The sequence below is a fragment of the Homarus americanus genome, unplaced genomic scaffold, assembly GCF_018991925.1.
Source record: "Homarus americanus isolate GMGI-L3 unplaced genomic scaffold, GMGI_Hamer_2.0 scaffold54879, whole genome shotgun sequence".
NCBI lineage: Eukaryota > Metazoa > Arthropoda > Malacostraca > Decapoda > Nephropidae > Homarus > Homarus americanus.
The window spans coordinates 141602-165013 of NW_024733523.1; the positions used below are offsets into that span (position 1 = coordinate 141602).

Genomic DNA, 23412 nt, shown 5'->3' on the forward strand with positions numbered 1-23412 from the left:
TATGTTTATTGCGAATACCTAGAGAGAGAGAGAGAGAGAGAGAGAGATTTTGGGGGTGTTTCAGGGAGGGGGGTGTTTGGGGTGGGGGTTTGGGGAGGGGATTGTTGGGGGGGGGGGTTGGGGGGGGGTGTTGAGGGGGTGTGGGTGTGTTTGGGAGTGTGTTGATGTATACAGTATGTGTGTATATGCAGGTCTGTCTCAACATGCGTATACACCCCCAAGATAATGACTCTATTACGGCGAACTATATTTAACTACCAATTACCTGGCTCCCAAAAATACCACTAAACACAAAGACATCATCATTAAGTGATCACAATCTAAGAAACTGTAAGCACAAGAAAATAACAATAATTACAACCAAGAATAAATCACCGTAATTGCATCTTGTGTCACTAGTATTGCATTACGTAGATTATAGTAAATATCTATTAAATAAAAATAATTCACATTACGAGGAAAAAATCACCGAGTGGTTAGGTGATTGAAGCTTCACTCACATATGTATCACAATTATTTATTTGTTCAAATATCATTGTATATTACATATGTACAAAAATCACTCTTATATGAAACTGTTAAATTACATAACACACATCATTTCATGACTGGTGGACGACTGACAACAAACAGCTGACAAATTACTCCATTATGATTCTTAACACCTGGCTCGATAAGGCTCACATTCCCATCGTCTTAATACCGAAGGAGGAATATTCGACCTTATCGTCACGTGTACAAGAGGTCACAACACAGCAGTCGGAAGCATGAATATAATAAATTCCTGATAATAATAATAATAATAATAATAATGATAATAATAATAATAATCATAAGAAATCTACATGCATCTCAATGCTTTGGAGCTGAAACTTTTTGGGAAAACACAAAAGTATCGCTCAAGGAATGACGTGGAGGCAACTTGTACACTCCCCTCCCCTGCACACACACTCACTCACTCACTCTCTCTCTCTCTCTCTGTCCTGCCCCCTCCTGGCCTTTGCACGTGGTCGGTCGCCTTCTTCAGTACGTGGTGGCGTCGTCGTAAGCGTGGTAGCGGTGAGCACGTGGTTGATTATGAAGTGTAAAAAAATCAATTTGTGTAAAAGTCTTCATTTTTTCTTCACCTTCAGTTCCTGACGTAAAGTGTGTTAATTTGTGATCACTTTACACGCGCAGCATTTGAACTCTACCATGTGCACTTCCTCAACATGACCACGTACAGTTCTCGGTCACGACACAAACGCAACTTCATAACTTTGGCACGAGGGAACACTATGGCGGCGTGCACGCAGAGCCGGGTGCTGGTGGGCCTCACACACACACACACACACACACACACACACACACGCACGCACACACACACACACACACACACACACACACACACAAGCCTGGCTTATAACACACACAGGGGGTGGCGGCTGCTCCACATGATATGTTACTCAGGTCAACATCAACAGTGATCACGGGTGTGTGTTCGCTCCCTGGGTCAACAAAGAGATATAGACTATTTTGTCGTACATAACTTATAGGAACATCCTAAATTAAATATCTTTGGCGTCTTACACTGATACACTCAGGGGTCCGTGATACACTCAGGGGTCCGTGATACACTCAGGGGTCCGTGATACACTCAGGGGGTCCGTGATACACTCAGGGGGTAGGGGGAAAAATATAAAAATGAAAGAGGTTAATGAGATTTTTCTTGAACAAGGTACTGAAGGGAGGAGAAGTTGCTAAGCTAACTTTTGTGACACAAGAGACAGCTGGTGGCACTATGTTTGTCCCGTCACTGTCCTCCCCCTCTGTAGCTCTCCCTCCCCCTGGCCCAGGGACTCACTCTCTCTCCTCCGGTCCTTCACTGGCACCTTGTCCCTGGCATACTGAGGGCGCGGTGTCCCCTCCCACCCAGTGGCACAGGTTGGGGGTCAGGGCCGCAGGCGTCACATGGGCCGCCCTCTCATCCACCATACGAGAGGCCCTGGGCCACACTGCGGCAGAGGTGAGCCACAGTCATGCACTGGGCCACACTGGGCCGACTCACAATAGTTTTGACATTTAACACACGTGGGCGTGGGTGTGGGCGGCGTGAGAGCATCACACGTCCTTATCCATAGGCGGGCGGGGTTCAGGTCGATGGGGTTCTGGCCGGGCCAGTTCATGGCGGGGTAGGTCACGGGGCAGGTCGCGGGAGATGTCTGGCCGTAGAGCCTCAGGGCGCGAGATCTCTGGTCGTCCTAGGTCGTGTCTGGAGAGGTCGTGTACGAGGGGTGAGGGAGCCAGTAGACTGGCGGTGGTCACGTCGCTAAGGCTGACGGGAGGAAAGCCCGCGGCCAGGGACTTGGTGTAGGAGTAGGAGAGGAGACTCTCACTGACGCTGTGGGGGATGTAGGGGTAGGAGGCGTGGGGGAACAGCGGGCGGGAGTAGGGGGACCCCTCCAGGTGCAGCCCCCGCGCCATGCCCCCTCCCATCATTTTACCAGCGCCTCCGCTCAGTCCGCCTAAGCCGCCCGCACTTCCGCCGCCCACACAGCCTGACGTGGCCATGTCTGCGAGGGACCAAATACGAGGCTTAGGATGTGCGACGTCGGTGGGCGGTATCCCAGGAGAGCCGGCGCCGGTGCCGCCCGCGCCCGTACTAGACCGCCCACCTTCCACATCCTTCTTGTCCTTCTCACCGTCGCTGAACAGAACTGTGGAATAAACAACACAAGTTAACAAAGAAAAAAACAAACTAAATCTATCTCCCTCGAGGTCAAGAAACAACCTTGAACTTCTCCCTTAACCAAGTAATCACAAGACTCGTGTGAGGTCGACCTTGAGGTGATCGTCCTGCAATAGAGCGACATTTAACTCAGGCCCGTCAGGAAGCTGTCAGGTAGGGTGTCACATCCGACACTCCTTCACACATGGCAGGCTTCACCCCCCTGATGGTATGACTAAGAAGACTCAACATTAAGCAGCAACGCCCCGAGACAAGACACGGTACGTCATCAAAGTAAACAACAACAACATAAAAAAAAAATGGTAAAACACTTACTATCTTTATCATCTTTCTTATCATCATCGTCTTTGTCATCTTTATCGTCGATCTTTTCGTCGTCTTTATCATCGTCGTCGTCATCATCTTCGTCGGTCTTGCTCCTGGGTTCCCACGTCATCTTGTTCTCTTTTTTCAGCCGCCGACGTGCATTGGCGAACCACGTCGACACCTGTAACGAGGAGGGAGAGAATGACGATGAGTTCACATTGAATATTGACAAACGGGAGAGCTTGGTGAATGAGAAGACCGTGAAGTGCACCCAGCCGACCACCATACACCCTCCCTCTACCACCATACACCCTCCCTACCACCATACCACCACCATACACCCTCCCTCTACCACCATACACCCTCCCTCTACCACCATACCCCCTCCCTCTACCACCATACACCCACCCTCCCTACCACCATACACCCTCCTCTACCACACCTCTACACCACTCCCTCTACCACCACACCTCCCTCTACCACCATACACCCTCCCTACCACCACCACCACCACACCTCCCTCTACCACCATACACCCTCCTCTACCACCACCCTCCACACCCCATACACCCTCCCTCTACCATACACATACCACCATACACCTCCCTCTACCACCACCTCTACCACCATACACACACCTCCCTCTACCACCATACACCCCTCCCACCACCATACACCCTCCCTACCACACCACCATACACCTCCCCTACCACCATACACCCTCCCTCTACCACCATACACCCTACCACCACCACCATCCCCCACCTACCCTCCTACACACCATACCACCACCTACCACCCTCCCCTACCACCACACCCTCCCTACCACCATCCCCTACCACCATACCACCCTCCCCTACCACCACACCTCCTCTACCACCACACCCTACCTCTACCACCATACACCCTCCCTCTATCACCATACACCTCCCTACCACCATACACCCTCCACCACATACCACCATACTCCCTCTACCACTCCCACCCCACCATACACCCTCCCTACCACCACCACCACCCACCACCATACACCTCCCCTACCACCACACCCTCCCCTACCATACACCCTCCCCTACCACCATACACCCTCCCTCTACCACCATACACCTCCCTCTACCACCCCACCACCATACACCCTCCCCTACCCATACCACCATACACCCTCCTCTACCACCACACCCTCTACCATACACCTCCCCACCTACACCCTCCCTCACCCTACCCTCCCTACCACCATACACCCTCCCTCTACCACCTACACCATTCCCCTACCATACACCCTCCCCACCACCCACCCTCCCTCTACCATACACCCTCCTCACCACCATACACCCTCCCTCAACACCATACACCCTCCCTACCACCATACACCATCCCCTACCACCATACACCCTCCCTCTACCATACACCACTCCCTACCACCATACACCTCACCATACACCCTCCTACCACCATACACCCTCCCTCTATCACCATACACCCTCTCCTACCACTACACACCCCCCTAACACCATCACTACCAATCTTCACTATACTATCATTCATCACCACCACCACTACCATTCATCACCACCACCACTACCATTCATCGCCACCACTACCATTCATCACCATCACTAATCACCACCACCTGCAGGAGGAGGAAGTCGTACCTGTGTGAGGGTCATCTTGGTGATGATGGCCAGCATGATCTTCTCTCCCTTGGTGGGGTAAGGGTTCTTCTTGTGCTCGTTCAGCCACGCCTTCAACGTCGCCGTCGCCTCCCGGGTGGCGTTCTTCCTGCGGGCGGCGTCGAGACCCACGCCATAACTGTGTGAGGAAAAGACTGTGGGTTAGTAGTCGTCATACAGGTACAGGTAACTTACACTAATAAAGTAAAACCTCTCTTTAACGGACGATATGGAGAGGAAAGTCCGTTATATCGAGGGTCTGTTAAATGTGAAACCCCCATTTAACGGATTATATGGAGAGTGAAGTCCGTTATTTGGAGGTTTCACTGTATATTGTCATGTTTCAGCAACTCAATAGTAAGGGTCTGGCGGTAAGAGGCAATGACTGTACGCCAGGGTAATGCAGTGATTCTGACGGTCCATTATTCTCATTATTATGATTAAGCTGCCGTATAGATCATAATCCAACACAAAATACAAGTTAACTGTAATTATGTCTTATAAATTACGATAAACAAATTAAGAAATGATCTTAATTTGTCCTTAGATAGACATAACAAGTAAAGTCTTAAGAAATATTGACAACTTCAAAAAAATGGATACTACGGTTAATCTGATAATTAATTAAATAAAAAAATCACAAAATATGTCAAGGTCCAGATTCCCCAACAAAATCGTACGTTAAATTTTACTCCCTAAGTGGCGATACGAGAACACTATGGAGCAAGAGTACAGTCAAAGGAATATTACAACGCCATGTTAGTTTGGACACGATCAGATGCGTTCTCACATCACCAGATAGAGGAAGAGAATTTAACGTACGAACCTTTGAGCATCTGGGCCCAGGACGCCTAGAGGAGGGTGGACTAACCCGGCGAAGGGATAGGAGGCGAGGGCGGTGTCGTAGGGGTAGTAGACGGACGGATAGGGCCAGGTGGGGGCCATTGGGGACGCTGCCAGAGAGTCCTTCAGCTCAAGTCCCGCTGCCTGAAGGAGGAAGGGAGAGGGAGGGAAGGTAGGTTAGTTAATATCAATATAGTGCTATACTGGCTTGTGTGGTGGTACTGTGTATTGACATGAATTAATATTATAGAAATGTTCACTATTATCAATATTCTATACATTATTACTGTCATTATTATTATTATTATTATTTATCTCACCGTCGGAGAATAGAAGGCGGACTGCTCGCCCCCCAACGTAGGCAGTGGGTAGGGCGTGGGCTGGTCTGAGTAGGCTGCCGGAGAGTACATGACTGCCAGGTGGGCGTGCGAGAGTGTGGGCGTAGGAGCCGCTGAGACCGTGGGCGCGGTAGGCGTAGGGCTCAGCTGGGTGCCGCTAACCAAAGGGGTCATCCAATCTGTAAACAACAGAAAAATAAATATAAAAATTAATACAAAAATTAATATAATATTTTGATTAATTAATAAAAAAATAAAGAATAAATTTTACAGGAAATAAACTCGAACTAGAAAAGAAATTGAAGGAAAAAGAAATATGAAAAAAATAATGAATTAAAATCTTGATAAAATTACCCAAAATAAAGTACAAATTTACTCACAAAATAAATACAAAATTACACATAAAAACGTAAAATAAACAAATTAGAAATCTTTAAAAGAATAAACAAATGAAATATACAGTATACAAAGAATTTAACAAGGGAAGGAAAATTATATATGGTCGTCAAGTCAAATCAAATACACTATGAGAGAGAGAGAGAGAGAGAGAGAGAGAGAGAGAGAGAGAGAGAATCCTCAGTATCTCCAAGAACCACTTTAAAGTAGGAGAACTCAACCTTCCTTCTCCACCACCACCACCATCTCCACCTTCACCACCTCCTTCACCACCTCCTTCACCACCTCCTCCTCCTAGCTCCTAAGAAATAAATCTACGGAGGAGGAATAAAGTGGGCGTATGGGCGGAGATCAGCCCCTAGGAGACCCACCCGCCCATAAATCCACTCCACCTTGTTGGGACTGACAGCGAACTACCTACAGCAGGACCCGGATAATGTAATAGCAACTCAGTGTAATCCCTATCGGCTGCCCAGTTATCCGGAGACAACTACCCGACCACCCGATCGTAAATCCGTTCTTGGGATTGAGGGGGAGTGGGAGATGGAGAGGAGAGGGGAAGAGAGGGTGAAGAGGGGGAGGAGAGGGGAAGAGGGAGGGAGAGAGGAGGGGAGGGAGAGAGAGGAAGGGGAGGAGAGAGGAGAGGGAGGGGAGGGAGAGAGGGAGGGAGAGGAGAGAGGGAGGGAGGGGAGGAGAGAGGGAAGAGGGGAGGGAGAGGAGGAAGGGAGGAGGGAGGGAGAGAGAGAGGAGGAAGAGAGGGAGAGGAGGAGAGGAGAAGAGGAGAGGGAGAGGGGAGGGAGGGAAAGAGGAGGGAGAGGAGAAGGAAGAGGGAAGAAAGAGGGGAAGAGGAAGGGAGAAGGGAAAGGGGAGGGAGGGAGGAAGGAGGAGGAGAGAGGGAAGGTATTCCTAGTGGATTAATTAATGGGGGATTTTCAACGATGGGAGGAAGAGGGGAAGAAGAGAGGTGTGTGTGTGTGTGTGTGTGTGTGTGTGTGTGTGTGTGTGTGTGTGTGTGTGTGTAATGAAAATGATGTGTGTGTGTGTGTTTTAGTAGACAATGTATATATGTATGTATAGGTTATGTGTAGATGAATGCACTGTGTATATGTATGTTAGTGAAGTGTATTGAGTTATCGTATACATATGTATGGGAGAATTATGTAGCCTGCAATGTAAATATATAAACAGGTACAGTACATGTATGAGTGTGAAGTGTAGTGTATGTATATATGTAGGTATGTACAGTATGTATGTATGTAGCTATGTATGTATGTATATATGTATGTATGTATATATGAATATCGTATGTAATGAATTATTTACCGGTATGAGAGAGAGAGAGAGAGAGAGAGAGAGAGAGAGAGAGAGAGAACTACTACAAGATTTCACAATAACTACCAGGCATGAAGGGAGGGAGGGAGGGAGGGAGGGAGACAGGGAGACAGGGAGGGAGACAGGAAGGGAGAGGGAGGGAGAGAAGACCTGGCACCCTACACATCACAGTACACCACCTTCAGATAAAACACAGTTAACTTGACCAAGACATGAGAGATAACACCTAGAGAGGGTTGTTAACGCGTGTTTGTGTTTACTGTATGTATGTATGTATGTATGTATGTATGTATATGTGTTGTAAACTACTGATATTAAAAACGCATAAGTTATTAATATCACCAAGGGCGTATATATACACATAAATATACCAACATACATAATACAAAACTATACACAACAAATACGCAATTACCACTTAACAAACATCAAGAATAACATGCGTATATAATACCTGAACTTATAAGAGACATATATAAGATTTAACGCGAAATATTAAATTATAAACAAGATGGTGAATTGACGCACTATTTACGCACTATTTTATACGCTTGAACCTATATGACCAGAAACACTTATATACGCCATCGGTGTATAATTCAACGGATAATGTAAACTACGCAAAATAATGGTGTTATACGAATCTTACCGTATATATACAATTAATATATAAATCTAGTTATACTGTTGAGGTGCATATAAATAAGGCATCATATAACAGAACCTATAACAGTGATATAGTATAATAGAGGAGATTATATATATATAACCCTATAACACTCAACCGATGGGACAACAAGTATCAATTACAGGAATGAAAATATACGCCATACGCACTAAGTATATACATTTGAATTACTTGTATTATAGACTAGTTGGCGGAGGGAGATATATTATATGCGTAAATTATATACTGTAGTGTTTGGTTGAGATGGACGATGAATGTAGGGGGAAGCCGCTATACGCAGTACATGAAGCAAGGGGCTAAGCTATATACGCTTGCGCAATACACGAGACAAGGCGATAAGCTATATACGCAATATATGGGGCAAGAGGCTAAGCTATACGCAATACATGAAGCAAGACGATAAGCTATACGCAATACATGAAGCAAGACGATAAGCTATATACGCAATACATGAAGCGAGGCGATAAGCTATATACGCAAAACACAAAGCAAGGCGATAAGTTATATACGCAATACATGAAGCAAGGAGATAAACAATATACGCAATACATGAAGCAAGGAAATAAACAATATACGCAATACATAAAGCAAGGCGATAAGCTATACGCAACATGAAACAGCGCTGAGACATATATACGCAAAATGTGATAAGGCGCTGAGAAATAGGCAATACATAAGGCAAGGGGCTAAGATATACGCAATATGAAACAGAACGCTGAGACATATACGCAATATGTAATAAGGCGCTGAGAGAAACGCAATTCCCGGTAAATATCTGAGAGGCAAACGTTTGATCAGTTAGGTGGAGGAAAATAACCCAAAAGTTCATGAATTATAAACACAGGAGCGGGGGTTTAAACTGATGAATTTATACGCAATACGCATGAGAGAGAACAGAAGTGAAATCATCGCTATTTTTGTGGTTGACATTTTAGAGGATTTACGCACTAATTATAACATAAAATACACAGCTGTAATGTTCATATTTGTGTATTGATTTGAATGTATATAATGCGTAATAAGTATACAGAAACGAAATAATGTTATGATTAATTGAAGCTAACTAATAAATCCTTTACGCAATGCAATAAATCCATACAGCGTATATTACACATATTACGCTAAAAAATACAAACTAAAAATACGTATTGAATTATAAAAAAATATACTCAATATAGACAATAAAATATTCCTTTATCATTACCAGAAAAAAAATATTAGGATTGTAAAAATATCTGAGGATTTAAAAATAACTATTTATCATCACAAAATGTTAAGAGGAAACAAGTAGGGAAATGATGTGAAGGAGACGCGGTGGTAGAGAGAGGAGGAAGAGTTTTGTGCCGTCTAGTACAAGCTCTGGCGTGTAAATAATTGATAAGACATCGCAATGTACTCAAGTGTGTAAGCCAATATGATACAAGGAACATACTCGGGTGTGTAAGTCGCTCTTAATACAACATGTACAGGTAATAGGGTCATAATGGCAACACACTGCGCCAAGACCACAATAATGAGGTGGGAATGTTATCTTTTACCGCCTGTGTTATTTATGTGTTGTGTATGTATACTGTATGTGTTGTGTATGTATACGGTATGTGTTGTGTATGTATACGGTATGTGTTGTGTAATATACCCCCTCTACCTTCATATAAGTGAGTATATATATAATAGCTGACTCCGATGATGAACCGCCGCCCCAGCCGAGGTAACATCTCCAGTTTTAACATCAACACTGTCATCAGAGCGCCCTTACGCCTATCTACCCACACTTACGCCCATTTAGTTACACAAAGTTGTAATAAAACTCAAAAGAAAAGAAAGAAGAAAATCTTGGCGTAGTGCCGGGAGGCGAGCGTCGGCAGCGCCTTCTTCAGGAGCGCCGGGGTCGTAAAGAGGGAGGTGGGCGGCGCGGCTACCATCTCGTCGCTGCTGGCCCACTGATGAACCCGATAAGCCCACTCGATTACACGTGATAATTAGATGTTGTCTAAGATAAGGAGAAGACGACGCAGATGACCCCCTCCCGCCTCCTCCATTAGCACCTACAGTCATAAACTCGATCCTCTGTGTTTTTGTTTTTGGTCGGGCTTCGTTGGGTTGGATTCTCATGGTCCGATTCCAATCTGGTCGGTCGGTTGTTTCACCATGGCGGAGTTTTTCCCTCCCCAAGTCGTAATGCTCTTCCGTAATTGTTTTATATTTCAAAATCGCGAGTAAATAATGATTATATTTCACGCCAGACTCCGCCCACCTCCCGGATACAGGCGAACCACCTCACCTTAACTTATGATACGGAATCCCCTTCATTACTGGGGTAGGTAATCACAGACTCCCGCAGTTATAAACAAATGAATAACAAGAACCTCCGCCCAATCCTGTTTGGAGACGAAGTTGCTGCCGCCATAAAGTTTTAGATGCTCCAGGTCGTCAGGTCAAGTGTGTCTGGACTGTCTCAAAGGACGCCCGCCATCCTACCCTCCCCGGAGCTTATAATTAGCCAGTTAGCACATCTACCGGGCAGTTTCCAAGAGGTTTTCCCGGCTACCGTGTGCTAGAGGGAATAAAAGCATAGATGGGACGGGGCATGTGGGAGGGAGGGTATAGAGATGGAGGGAGGGAAGGACCAGCGTGGAGGAGATAAGAGATGGAGAAGGTTTATGGTGATGGCTGTGAGGGCTCGTCTGGTTGACTACGGTGATGGAGTGACTGATTGGAAGGATAATGATGATGGTGATCGTGAAGCTGTCGGGCAAAGGTGTAATCCAGGTAATGATTATGAGGATTGTGAAGTGTGGTGCTGCTGCTGTGATCATGACGATGGTGAGGAGATTGTTGCTGATGGTGCTGCTATACTGATGCTATACGGACGACACACCAACATGGCAACGTACGGGTAAAAAGGACGATTCATGCTCAGTGTACGTGATGGGATGAAGAAGGAAGAGAGAGAGAGAGGAGGGGGGGAGGGGGAGGCTGTGGTGATGTTTACGAATGATGTTGAGGCGACACTAAGCACAAAATGATGTTGGTGAAGTGTTGATTTTATGGATGTTGAAATGTTCTTGTACGTGATGAAGAACGGAGAGAAATGAGGAGATGAACATAAAGACGGATGTTGACAGTAATGATAAAGGTAATGTTTTGGTTGGTGATGTGATGAGGCAAATGGAATAACCTGTAGCTCTGAAATAAAGGAAAATAAATAATAATAATAATAATAATAATAATAATAATAATAATAATAATGATGATGATGATGATGATGATGATGATGATGACTAACCAAGAGCTAAGAAAATTAAATAATGATGATGGCGATGAATTTAGCTGTGAGAAAGGGAGAGAATGATAATAATGATGATGATGATACTACTACCGAGAATGATAATGATGATGATGATGATGGTGAAATGATGAATACTTAGGCGATGATGATGATGATAGTGAAGAAAGGTGGATAATGTAGTGTAAATAACTATTAAAATTTACTCTAGTCGGTAAGCTGAATTCATTATGTTAAATTACCAATAACAAGACGAAAAACACACACACACACACACACACACACACACACACGCACACGCACACACACACACACACGTAAATACATACACAAATCAAACTATTGATTACAAATACGTAATTAATTATTCATTTAATTACACACTTTACCACGAGTTAATTTTTGTTATTGTTTTTGTTTTGTCTGTATTTGTTGTTGTTTTTATTTGTATTTTGTTTGTATTTCTCGCAGTACAGACACCATATATACCTTAGTGTTTACCTGTCTACACCCCGATTACACCTTCGTTCTGGTAATTAATATACACCCAACACGAACCATCTCCCTCCTGCAACACCCCGTCTCTCGCAGCGGCCATGACTACCACCATAACTACTACTATTACTACTACCACAACAACTATTACGACCACCTATAGCTCTTAACTTAATGCTATCGCTTCTCATTTAGTTCTGCCACCACCACTACCACGACCACTACCACTACTACGACCACCACTAATACTACTATCACTACTACTACTACTACCAATACTACTACTACTACTACTACCACCATCTTCATCCACTCCTTACTTAACTCAACACCATCCACTGCCTGTGTCTTATTTAGAGCCACCATCACCACCGTCACACAAACACACACTGCCACCATCACCGTCAACCAGTGCCACCATTGCCGTCGTAACTCACTGCCTCTGCCAACACCACTGTCTACCTCAATTACCACCACCGTCGCTCACTGCCACCATCGTCGCTCAGTGCCACCACCGTCGCTCAGTGCCACCACACCACCGTCACACACTGCCACCACCATCGTCACTCAGTGCCACTTCCACCTCGTAGCAACATAAAAAATGCAATGAATCGAATCACAGTTTCAATTCGTCAATTACAAAACAACCAATTAAAAGAAAAGTGAAACATACGAGGCTAAAACATAAACCCGGACAATTACCCCAACAGGCGGGCGGTAATGACCAAACAACGCAGTTAAATCTGTGTCGTTCTGATTTGCATATAAACAACTATCCGCCGTAATCATTCGCACCCTCTGAAACAGCGGACGGCAGCGGCGGCGGTGGCGATGGGGTGAAGGGCGCTGAGGAGGGACGGGAAGGCGCTGCAGAAAGAGGAGGGAGGGAGGGAGGAAGGGAAGGGAGGGCACTGTAGAAAGAAGAGAGACGGGACTGCGGAAAGAGGAGGAAGGGAGAGCGCTGCGAAAAGAGGGATGGAGAGAGGGCGCTGTGGAAGGGCGTGACAGCCTGCATTAGAGGGGCGACAGGACGCTGTGTAGAGACAAGAGAGCGGGAGGCCAGGCGCTATGGAGGGGTGGTAAGCAGCCACAGTTGGGAGAGGGGAAAAGTACAGGGATTCCAAATTGGAGATTAACTTAGAGAATTATCAGGGACGCCTCAGCAAGCGCCATGACACCAGGATCAGTGGAAGCCGAAGCTGTGAACGATGGGGAACACCGCCTTGTTCCCCTGGCCACCTCAGGGCTCAGCGTCACTTGTAGCGGCAGGGGCTCAGCGTCACTTGTAGCGGCAGGGCTCAGCGTCACTTGTAGCGGCAGGGCTCAGTGTCACTTGTACCGGCAGGGCTCAGCGTCACTTGTAGCGGCAGGGGCTCAGCGTCACTTGCAGCGGCAGGGGCTCAGCGTCACTTGTACCGGCAGGGCTCAGTGTCACTTGTAACGGCAGGGCTCAACGTCACTTGTAGCGGCAGGGGCTTTGCGTCATTTGTAGCGGCAGGGGCTCAACGTCTTGCAGCGGCAGGGCTCAGCGTCACTTGTAGCGGCAGGGCTCAGCGTCACTTGTACGGCAGGGCTCAGCGTCACTTGTAGCGGCAGGGGCTCAGCGTCACTTGCAGCGGCAGGGGCTCAGTCACTTGTGCGGCAGGGCTCAACGTCTTAGCAGGGCTCAACGTCATTTGTAGCGGCAGGGGCTCAACGTCATTTGTAGCCAGGGCTCAGCGTCACTTGTAGCGGTAGGGGCTCTACATTACTGCTGGTGTCACACTAGGAGGGGGGGGGGGTGAACCCTTGTAGGAAGCTGTCAGGGTTCAACACTGATAGGACAGCAACAGCGAGTAGCAGCTCCTCCAGGGCGCTAATGTGATATAACACCAGGGCTTGTCGGGGCGCTGTTATGGGGCGTACACACACACACACACCTAAGGCTAGACACAGTGGTGAAGGTGACCAGTAAATGATAGAGGAGATCTTTAGGAAGGTGAAGTCATGACGGGTTCGCTCCCAGATACCATCACTACCCTGACAGGACACATCGATCTCCACCACCGGCCAGAGAACGACAATATATTCATGTTAAACCTCTCGACGCCTGCAGATAATAAGACACGAAAAACATTGGCTTAGATTTGGTTCCCCCAGAGTGAAAATTTAGCGAGAGGCGGCCCTTTGTCGAGGCTGTTTGGGAGGGGGGGGAGGACCGCATAATGGCTGGTTGTCTCCCTGGCATGCATTTAAATGAGTTCTTCTTGGTGGTGTGATTAATGCTTCCTCGTTTATTACACGTCGTACCTCTCCCCTCCCACCCCCCACACGCTATCCCACTTCTGAACAAAAACACTAAAAACATGAAATGAGTTTTTGTCAACGATCGCAAGTATATATATATATATTTTTTCCTCTCTCTCAGTCATATACTCTTCCCCGTGAGTATACTGTATATTGTTTGGACCATAAAAATAATATCTTCCTCGTATATCAGAATAACAAATCACTACACACGAATGACTTAAAAATACAAAAAAAAAATAGACTGTACTCAATGTTGGTGCCGCCCGACCTCAAAAATCCCAGCGGGGCGAGACGGTCTAAATGAACTTTTTGTCTCCCTCTTGAAGTCTCTTAGCTACTCGTGTCTCAAACTTGGCCGAGTTAGTCCGCAGAGTGGCGGTGAGACAGCGGCCAGGGTCACCACCACCTCGTTGGCTGGATTTACCGACGGGACAACGGGCCGGGATTTCAACATGTGGCAGAGGCGATTTATCCGGAATTAACCCCAAGTTTTTATCCATTAAATCCACATTCTCAGAGGCTTGCTTTGAGGGTTCAGGAGGATTATATGGAGCCATCGACAACCACCTAGATTCTAAATGGTTATATAATTAAACCTGGGTAATTCTTTTTGGATGACCCTGTATATGAAGGAAAATCTTTTATACTGAATGATAAACAAGACTTAGATAATATTTACGTTGTACTGCAGAGAGTCAAGTTACTACGTACTGATAAAGGAGGGTGTTTTTTTTATAAGCACGGCAGTTATGAGTTTATATACTAATAATAATTAAAATATATTTGTTACCCGCGATGACGTCACACCGGTTCCTCCCCGTCGCGCTGCTTGAATAAATATCATAAATAAAGGAACAATTTACTAGTATTTCTTTTGATTTTTATAAGAATATAAATAAGTCTTTAACACCATCACTATCACTCACACCATCACCCCAGCGTCACTATCCCACTCCGTCACATCTCCACCCGTCACACACCGGCGGACGGAAGGAAGGACGGAATTCTACCGCCTTGGTCATCAATAAACCACAAATGTCCCCTACAGGATACACACTCCACGGGTCTCACAACTCTAATTCGGATCCACAGCTGCGTCACGGGGTCGGGTCGGGTCAGCGGGTCGGGTCATCGGGTCGGGTCAGCGGGGAGGTGATAGACCAGAGAGGTGAAAAATAATCCCCATAATTAAGGGTGTTGATTGAGTCTTGGTTTGTCACTGTCGGTGGGAGGGACGTCATCCTCGGCTGACAGTCTTGTGGGGGCGAGGATGTGGGGTTTGTTTATCCTGGTTCTGGTGACGACGGGAGAACGAGATAAGGGAGTTAGTCTTTTTTTTTCCTGATGGTGAGAGATGAGAGAAGCTGAGAAACTTTGAGAGATTTTCATCGCGTTAAACTGTGTTCGTTTAGTTTAAAGTTGTAGCTTGTTTGAGTACACACATCACCTACCCCCTACACACCCCCTCCCCCCCCCCACACTGATATGTTGATGATTATGATGATGATGATGGTGATGATGATGATGATGGTGATGATGGGTAGCGACGTGGCCTGGCTGATGCTGGCACCACACTCACACATGTCGCCGGGGTTGACCACCACTCGTGCGGGAGGGCAGGTCCTGGGATCACCACCACCACCACACTTCCTCCACAGGTTCACCGCCACATTTTCAAGAGCGTGAGGAAAATTAAAACAGTTTGTGTGGTCAGGTGGCGACGAGGAGCCCCAGGAGTACCAGCAGAACAGCCCGCGCCAGCCCCTTCACACGCTGGACTGGAGAGAAAAACTGGTGGTTCCCGACACTCAGTTCACCATAACACTTATAATTCGGCGGTGATCGTAAACACAAATGCACAGGGTTTCACTACAGTAAGTTCAGCTCGAAGAAGATCTTTACCTTGGGAGTAAACGTTCAAGTTGTGGATGTATGAACAAGTTGAACTTGTGGCACGAGTTGTAGGTGACTTGCTATCACCTCCGCTACATAGAGTTGACGCTGTAAAAGTGCGTGTCCTACAACGGGAACACGAGTGAACACTATGTAGTCCAACCATTTTTCTGCTACATCACTTTCGGAGGCGGGATTAGGGCGGAGTCTGGCGGACTTGGGCGGGGTTCCACGAATCTCCACCAATCAGGGAGCGGGATACAGACACTGTCGACGCACGGAGAGAGGGGTGAAGTGGACTCAGGCGGTGCCTTCTTTTATTATTTATTTTGTCTTGTAAATAGTAAATTTATTACAGAAAAATAGATAGGAAAGCCCAAAGAATACAACAAACTTTGTACCTAAGAGTTACAAACAACTTTAACTCACGCATTGACAATCAAAAAATACCTAAATCCATTTCCCATATACCTACTGTGTGCACTAATTGATTGAGCCTGAGCCGGAATCGATCAACAGAGGACGCACGCTCATTGGTCGCCTCTGGCCTATCAGCTCGTCTGGCTCTCACCGGGCAAGAAACTATCTCCATCTGTCGACAAAAAAGGGCAACACCGTTTCCATCATCACCCTAAATACCTTAACCCAACCAGACAGGATTCATTTACCTCGAGTGAGAATTGCTCTGGTGGGCAGCAGTCTGATGACCCCACAACGTTTAGCAAACGAGCTACAGCCATTAAGACTGCCAGGCCCCCTCCGCTTGATGTATTGGACACCTCAAAACCCATGAAAACGCTGCTCTCGCTCTCTCATCCAGTGGTTTCCTGTGTTGAAAAGGGTCCTCCCATATCCCATGCCAGGGTAGTTGGCCACCCTCATCACCAACCACACTGTGAGGGACGGCTGGGTACATGTCCTCAACCACACTGTGAGGGACGGCTGGGTACATGTTCTCAACCACACTGTGAGGGACGGCTGGGTACATGTCCTCAACCACACTGTGAGGGACGGCTGGGTACATGTCCTCAACCACACTGTGAGGGACGGCTGGGTACATGTTCTCAACCACACTGTGAGGGACGGCTGGGTACATGTCCTCAACACAACCACACTGTGAGGGACGGCTGAGTACATGTCCTCAACCACACTGTGAGGGACGGCTGGGTACATGTCCTCAACCACACTGTGAGGGACGGCTGAGTACATGTCCTCAACCACACTGGGAGGAACAGCTGGGTACATGCCTTCAACCACACTGGGAGGGACGACTGAGTACATGTCCTCAACCATACTGGGAGGAACAGCTGGGTACATGTCCTCAATCACACTGGGAGGGACGACTGAGTACATATCCTCAACCACACTGTGAGGGACGGCTGAGTACATGTCCTCAACCACACTGTGAGGGACGACTGAGTACATGTCCTCAACCACACTGTGAGGGACGACTGAGTACATGTCCTCAACGTGTCCCTCCTCCACCACAATGAGGGAGGACTCTTGGTCACTCCTGAGGGCCTGGACGGACAGTGAGGTCCTTGGAGTCTTTTGTCACTCACTGCCTTTTATATACAATGTTTACTTCACCTTGGAGAGTGTGACTGTGCTGTTATATGGACGCTGCTGTTATATGGACGCTGCTGTTATATGGACGCTGTTGTTATAGGGACGCTGCTGTTATATGAACGCTGCTGTTATATGGACGCTGCTGTTATATGGACGCTGTTGTTATATGGACGCTGCTGTTATATGGACGCTGCTGTTATATGGACGCTGCTGTTATATGGACGCTGTTGTTATATGGACGCTGCTGTTATATGACTGCTGCTGTTATATGGACGCTGCTGTGCTGTTATATGGACGCTGCTGTTATATGGACGCTGCTGTTATATGGCTGCTGTTATATGGACGCTGCTGTTATATGGACGCTGTTGTTATATGGACGCTGCTGTTATATGGACGCTGCTGTTATATGGACGTGCTGACGCTGCTGTTATATGGTTATATGGACGCTGCTGTTATATGGACGCTGCTGTTATATGGACGCTGCTGTTATATGGACGTTGCTGTTATATGGACGCTGCTGTTATATGGACGCTGTTGTTATATGGACGCTGCTGTTATATGGACGCTGCTGTTATATGGACGCTGCTGTTATATGGACGCTGCTGTTATATGGACGCTGCTGTTATATGGACGCTGCATTTTCATACATACATACATACATACATACATACATACATACTACCACCATAATACAGATACATAGGCCTATGCATCCTATCACCATTCATTTTAGACACACATGTATCCCTGTTATCATACATACGGACACACTCACACACAATTACGAACAAGAAACAACGGACAAGAGTTAGTGTCCGTTGTGAACTTGATACACGTACAGAATACAAACATGCTCACGGACAGACACAAACATACATACACGCACGGACAGACACGCACACTTATATACGCACGGACAAGCATACAAGATTACGAAGTTTGAATACATAATATACATGAAATCAGTAAATTAATGATATAAATACGCACGGACAATGGCATCACCCATACACATACGCTTGAGTGTATAAATCAATAATTACCATACGCACTAAAACGAAGCGTATAACGAATAAAAAACATATACGCAACTATAACCCAAATACGCATCTATGTCAATTGTGAAAAATAGAACGCGTATAATGCAAGATTCTGACATATACGCATTGTAGAGGGAAAAATCTCCACTGGATATAGATATAGTGAAGTCTTTATACGCAATAGATATACGCATAATGACGCATGCGAAGAGAAAGTACACAGTATGGATTATGACACTTGAATAATTTCCTTACACAAACTGGAAGGGAAGTTATATCAATGTGTATTAACTTAATAATTATGAAACACTTACGCATATCATTTAACTTCGGTCAGTGTTTTATGTTTGGTCACCGGACGAGGAATTAATTATCACGGATGAGTTTTATTCTAAGGACGAAAAATTATGACACAAGAACGATCTAAATAGGAATAATTGGGAAACCCGGACATTGAAAAATTATAAATACGCATTACGGAAATGATCGTTCATATACACAGCATTTAGGAACAAGTACGTTAGAAGTCTTATGGAAAATGATCACTAAAAGACGAAGAAATATGAAATATGACCATTTACGATACGCCAACTTATGAAACACGCGTTGAAATATACGCAAAATTTAGAAACACGGATGATGTTAATACGTACAATTATGAAACAAAGTAGAAAATGCGTATATATCACTTACGCACATTTAGAAAATATTTGAGTTCAAGTACAAAAAAAATTACTATTGGTTGTTATATATTTTCATAGTTACGCAAATTTGGTGCTTTAATTACGCACAGTTATAAAACACGTATGTAATAAATATACGCAGATTATGAAGCACGAAACGTCGTAAATATCAACTAACCAAAAATACACAATATGGATACAGAATTATTAAACATGATTACTAAAATACACCCATCATAAACAAACAAACGAGAAATACGTACACTGTATATACGCAAAACAATGAAACGTGCATAACAAACACACCGAGCACTTAAATATGAAAACATCAAACAAGGAAAGTACAATTACGCAAGAGTACAAACAAAAACAATAGATATGCAAGATAAAAAAAAATCGCTCACTTAATTGCACACACACACACACACACACACCGATAACAATACCCTTCCTCAATACACCAGTTAATGATACCTGTTATGAACTGGGTCAAAACATGTTTAAAACCAGTTCAGAATTCGTATAGACCCAGCCACGTGTTTCGTGACCCACAATAATCATACTCATACACTGTTGCTATCATACGTGTGATTCTGAGACGCATATACAGGCAGGATGATAGTATACGCTGACATACTGATGGTGAATAATGCGTAAATTTGTGCGTAACCAAATCAATATGCGTCTCACTGTCTCAAAACTGATCAAATACGCAATATACGCAAATCTTATTTTTACAACAATTTTATATTTATTTTATTGCGTATAGGAGATGCGTATATTAAAGAGAAAATTTGTATTTATTTCGCGACTATTGCAGTTTAACACAATATCTCATAATACATTTTTACCATAGTATCGTAGAATTTGCCGGTCAATATATTGTTACCGCAGATTTTTTACGGTCAAGTAACTCAGAATTTATGGTTAAGTTGTGGGGGAATGTACAATATCCAAACTATCGCAGAATTAACAATCAAAACAATACCAAGACACCTAGAGTTATTATTACAATATCTTAGCACTTCTCAATCAACGTTACAATATTATTTATAATTATCTGAGTATTGTAGATTTAACGTAGAAACTGTCGCAATATTTTCGATTAAGATTATATATGAACTATCATTTTTTTCCTAGCAAAACAATATTAATTTCCCTCAAAACAAAATAGAAATTTCCCATCAAATTGAGATATTTCCCATCAAAACAACACCCATTTCCCATCAAAACAACACCTATTTCCCATCAAAACAACACCCATTTCCCATCAAAACAACGCCCATTTCCCATCAAAACAACACCCATTTCCCATCAAAACAACACCCATTTCCCATCAAAACAACAGGGTTAAGACACAAGACAATGGCCAATAGCTAGTCAGTGAAACTTAAAATCGTCGGGATAATTTTTCTTGCCAAGACAATATAAAGGGAAATTACCGCGGTGTTATATTACTGAAATTTGTTGTTTAAGCTGTGTTGGTATTTCCAGCTAAGTTTATTTCTTTTTTTTTAGTTAAGTTTATCTTTTATTTTCAACTAAGCTTCTTCGACATTTCCAACTAAGATTATAATCACTGTATCTAGGTAAGCTTACATCAGTATTTCCAGCTAAGCTTATATCAGTATTCCAACTAAGCTTAAATCGACATATCCAGCTAAGCTTAAATCGATAGATCCAACCACAACAAACACCTCAAAACGCTAAAGTCAACATCATTCTCATCAACATTTCACAACATCACCAACATCACTACACATCCACAGTCAATATTGCAACACGTGCAACAGTAAGTATCAACATGTGGTATAGCCCTGAAGATCAATGCCCGATATTGCCTCCTTTATCATGCCATTCCTATAAGTTGTTTATATTACGTATATATACACTGTTTATATGGTGGTTCTTATATATGTGTATATGAACCAAGAGAATGTAAGTCCGGTTAATCGATTTGGTCTGGAAAAGGACATTGGAACGGTGTTTATATTGATGTTTTTCCAGCTTAGGTTATATTGATGTGTTTCCAGTTTAGGTTATATTGATGTGTTTCCAGTCTAGGTTATATTGATGTGTTTCCAGTTTAGGTTATATTGATGTGTTTCCAGCTTAGGTTATATTGATGTGTTTCCAGTTTAGGTTATATTGATGTATTTCCAGTTTAGGTTATATTGATGTGTTTCCAGCTTAGGTTATATTGATGTATTTCCAGCTTAGGTTATATTGATGTGTTTCCAGTTTAGGTTATATTGATGTGTTTCCAGTCTAGGTTATATTGATGTGTTTCCAGTTTAGGTTATATTGATGTGTTTCCAGCTTAGGTTATATTGATGTGTTTCCAGTTTAGGTTATATTGATGTATTTCCAGTTTAGGTTATATTGATGTGTTTCCAGCTTAGGTTATATTGATGTATTTCCAGCCAAGACTATAATGCTTCTTTGTGTGTTAATAATACAACAGATATATTGGGAGGATATAATTATTTCTCCCCTCAGCCAGAAAATTCTCTCCCCTTCCTCTTCTAATTCTTCCCCTGCCAACAGAATCTTCTCCCCTCCATTTCCCCCTACACACCACGACCTGCCTCTCCCCACACCCATCTCCCCGCACACACCAACACACCCTCCCTCTCCCCCACACCAACACACCCTCCCTCTCCCCCACACCAACACACCCTCCCTCTCCCCCACACCAACACACCCTCCTCCCTCTCCCCACACCAACACACCCTCCCTCTCCCCCACACCAACACACCCTCCCTCTCCCCCACACCACACACCCCCTCCCCCCACACCAACCACCCTCCCTCTCCCCCACACCAACACACCCTCCCTCTCCCCCACACCAACACACTATACTCTTCTCGCCAAGCACCTCCACCACATCATGCCAGCCCGGCGAGAGAGAGAGAGAGAGAGAGAGACGAAGCCACATCCCTAAACTTAAGTTATCACGCCTCGCCTGACTGAGTATATGACGCTGACCTGACCTTACCTGACCAGCCTCGCGGTAATAATAATAAGGTGATCGTTGTTTAAATTCATGATAGTAAGTATTTGACGATCATTTCTGAAATATATTAGGAGATTTTAGGGATCATATGAAGATTAGGCATCCCAGCACAGCTAACCTAACCTAACCTAACCTGACCTAACCAAACCTAACCTAGCCTAACTTGTACTCAAATCTAATCAAACTATGACATGCAATTATATCCCCTATTTATCTATGGAAATTTACAAGTGAAAAAGCAAACACACAAACAAACGGAGGGGCAGCATCACCGCTATAGACCCCAGTGCGTTTGGTCGGGGAGGGGTGGGGGGGCGGGGCGGGGTAAGGGAGGGGGGAGGGAGGGGAGATAAAAGCCTACGATGTCAACAGAAGTTCGATAGTTCTCTGTTGTGATCAATGTGGTGACGTCACTCAGCAGTCCGGCATATTTTTATTGGTTTTATTATTATTATTATTATTATTATTATTATTACTGTAACACTTATCACTGTAAACTGAGATTAGAAATTTTACGGGAGTCCTTGAGGTATCGTGTGGGGGTCCTATGGAGGTATTGTAGGGTCCTGGGGGTCCTCCTGGTTGGGGGTGGGGGGGGTATGGGGGGTATATCCTGAAGGTAGTTTCTGACCCACCACGTAACAAACAATCACTCGTGGAAGTTTGAGTCGAACGATAAAATATAAAAATGTGACAACGATTGAAAAAAGTGGATTCTTGTGTCTTCCTTCAATAATCCAGGGATATTTTTTTCACTGTTTCCTCGCTGTCATTCTGCTTCCCGTAACACGAAGAAGAGAGAGATTATTCATAGAGACAATGATAAAAAAGACAAAATAA

The 23412-nt window shown here is 44.8% G+C and overlaps 1 protein-coding gene across 2 annotated transcripts; it reads right to left on the minus strand.

The window, feature by feature from the left end:
* Positions 1–501: 501 nt before the first annotated feature.
* Positions 502–16267, minus strand: LOC121869832 (homeobox protein araucan-like). 2 transcript variants are annotated; one of them, XM_042371404.1, is made up of 6 exons: positions 15951–16267; positions 5868–6064; positions 5576–5691; positions 4687–4843; positions 3044–3215; positions 502–2696 (listed from the first exon to the last, which is right to left on the minus strand). In XM_042371404.1, exons 1-6 carry the CDS (start codon positions 15952–15954, stop codon positions 2101–2103), a joined length of 1242 nt encoding a protein of 413 aa, XP_042227338.1. In that variant the 5' UTR covers positions 15955–16267; the 3' UTR covers positions 502–2100. The 2 variants fall into 2 exon arrangements, with proteins under 2 accessions (XP_042227338.1, XP_042227336.1); XM_042371402.1 differs by having other exon boundaries at positions 5531–5691.
* Between the last annotated feature and the right edge of the window lie 7145 nt (positions 16268–23412).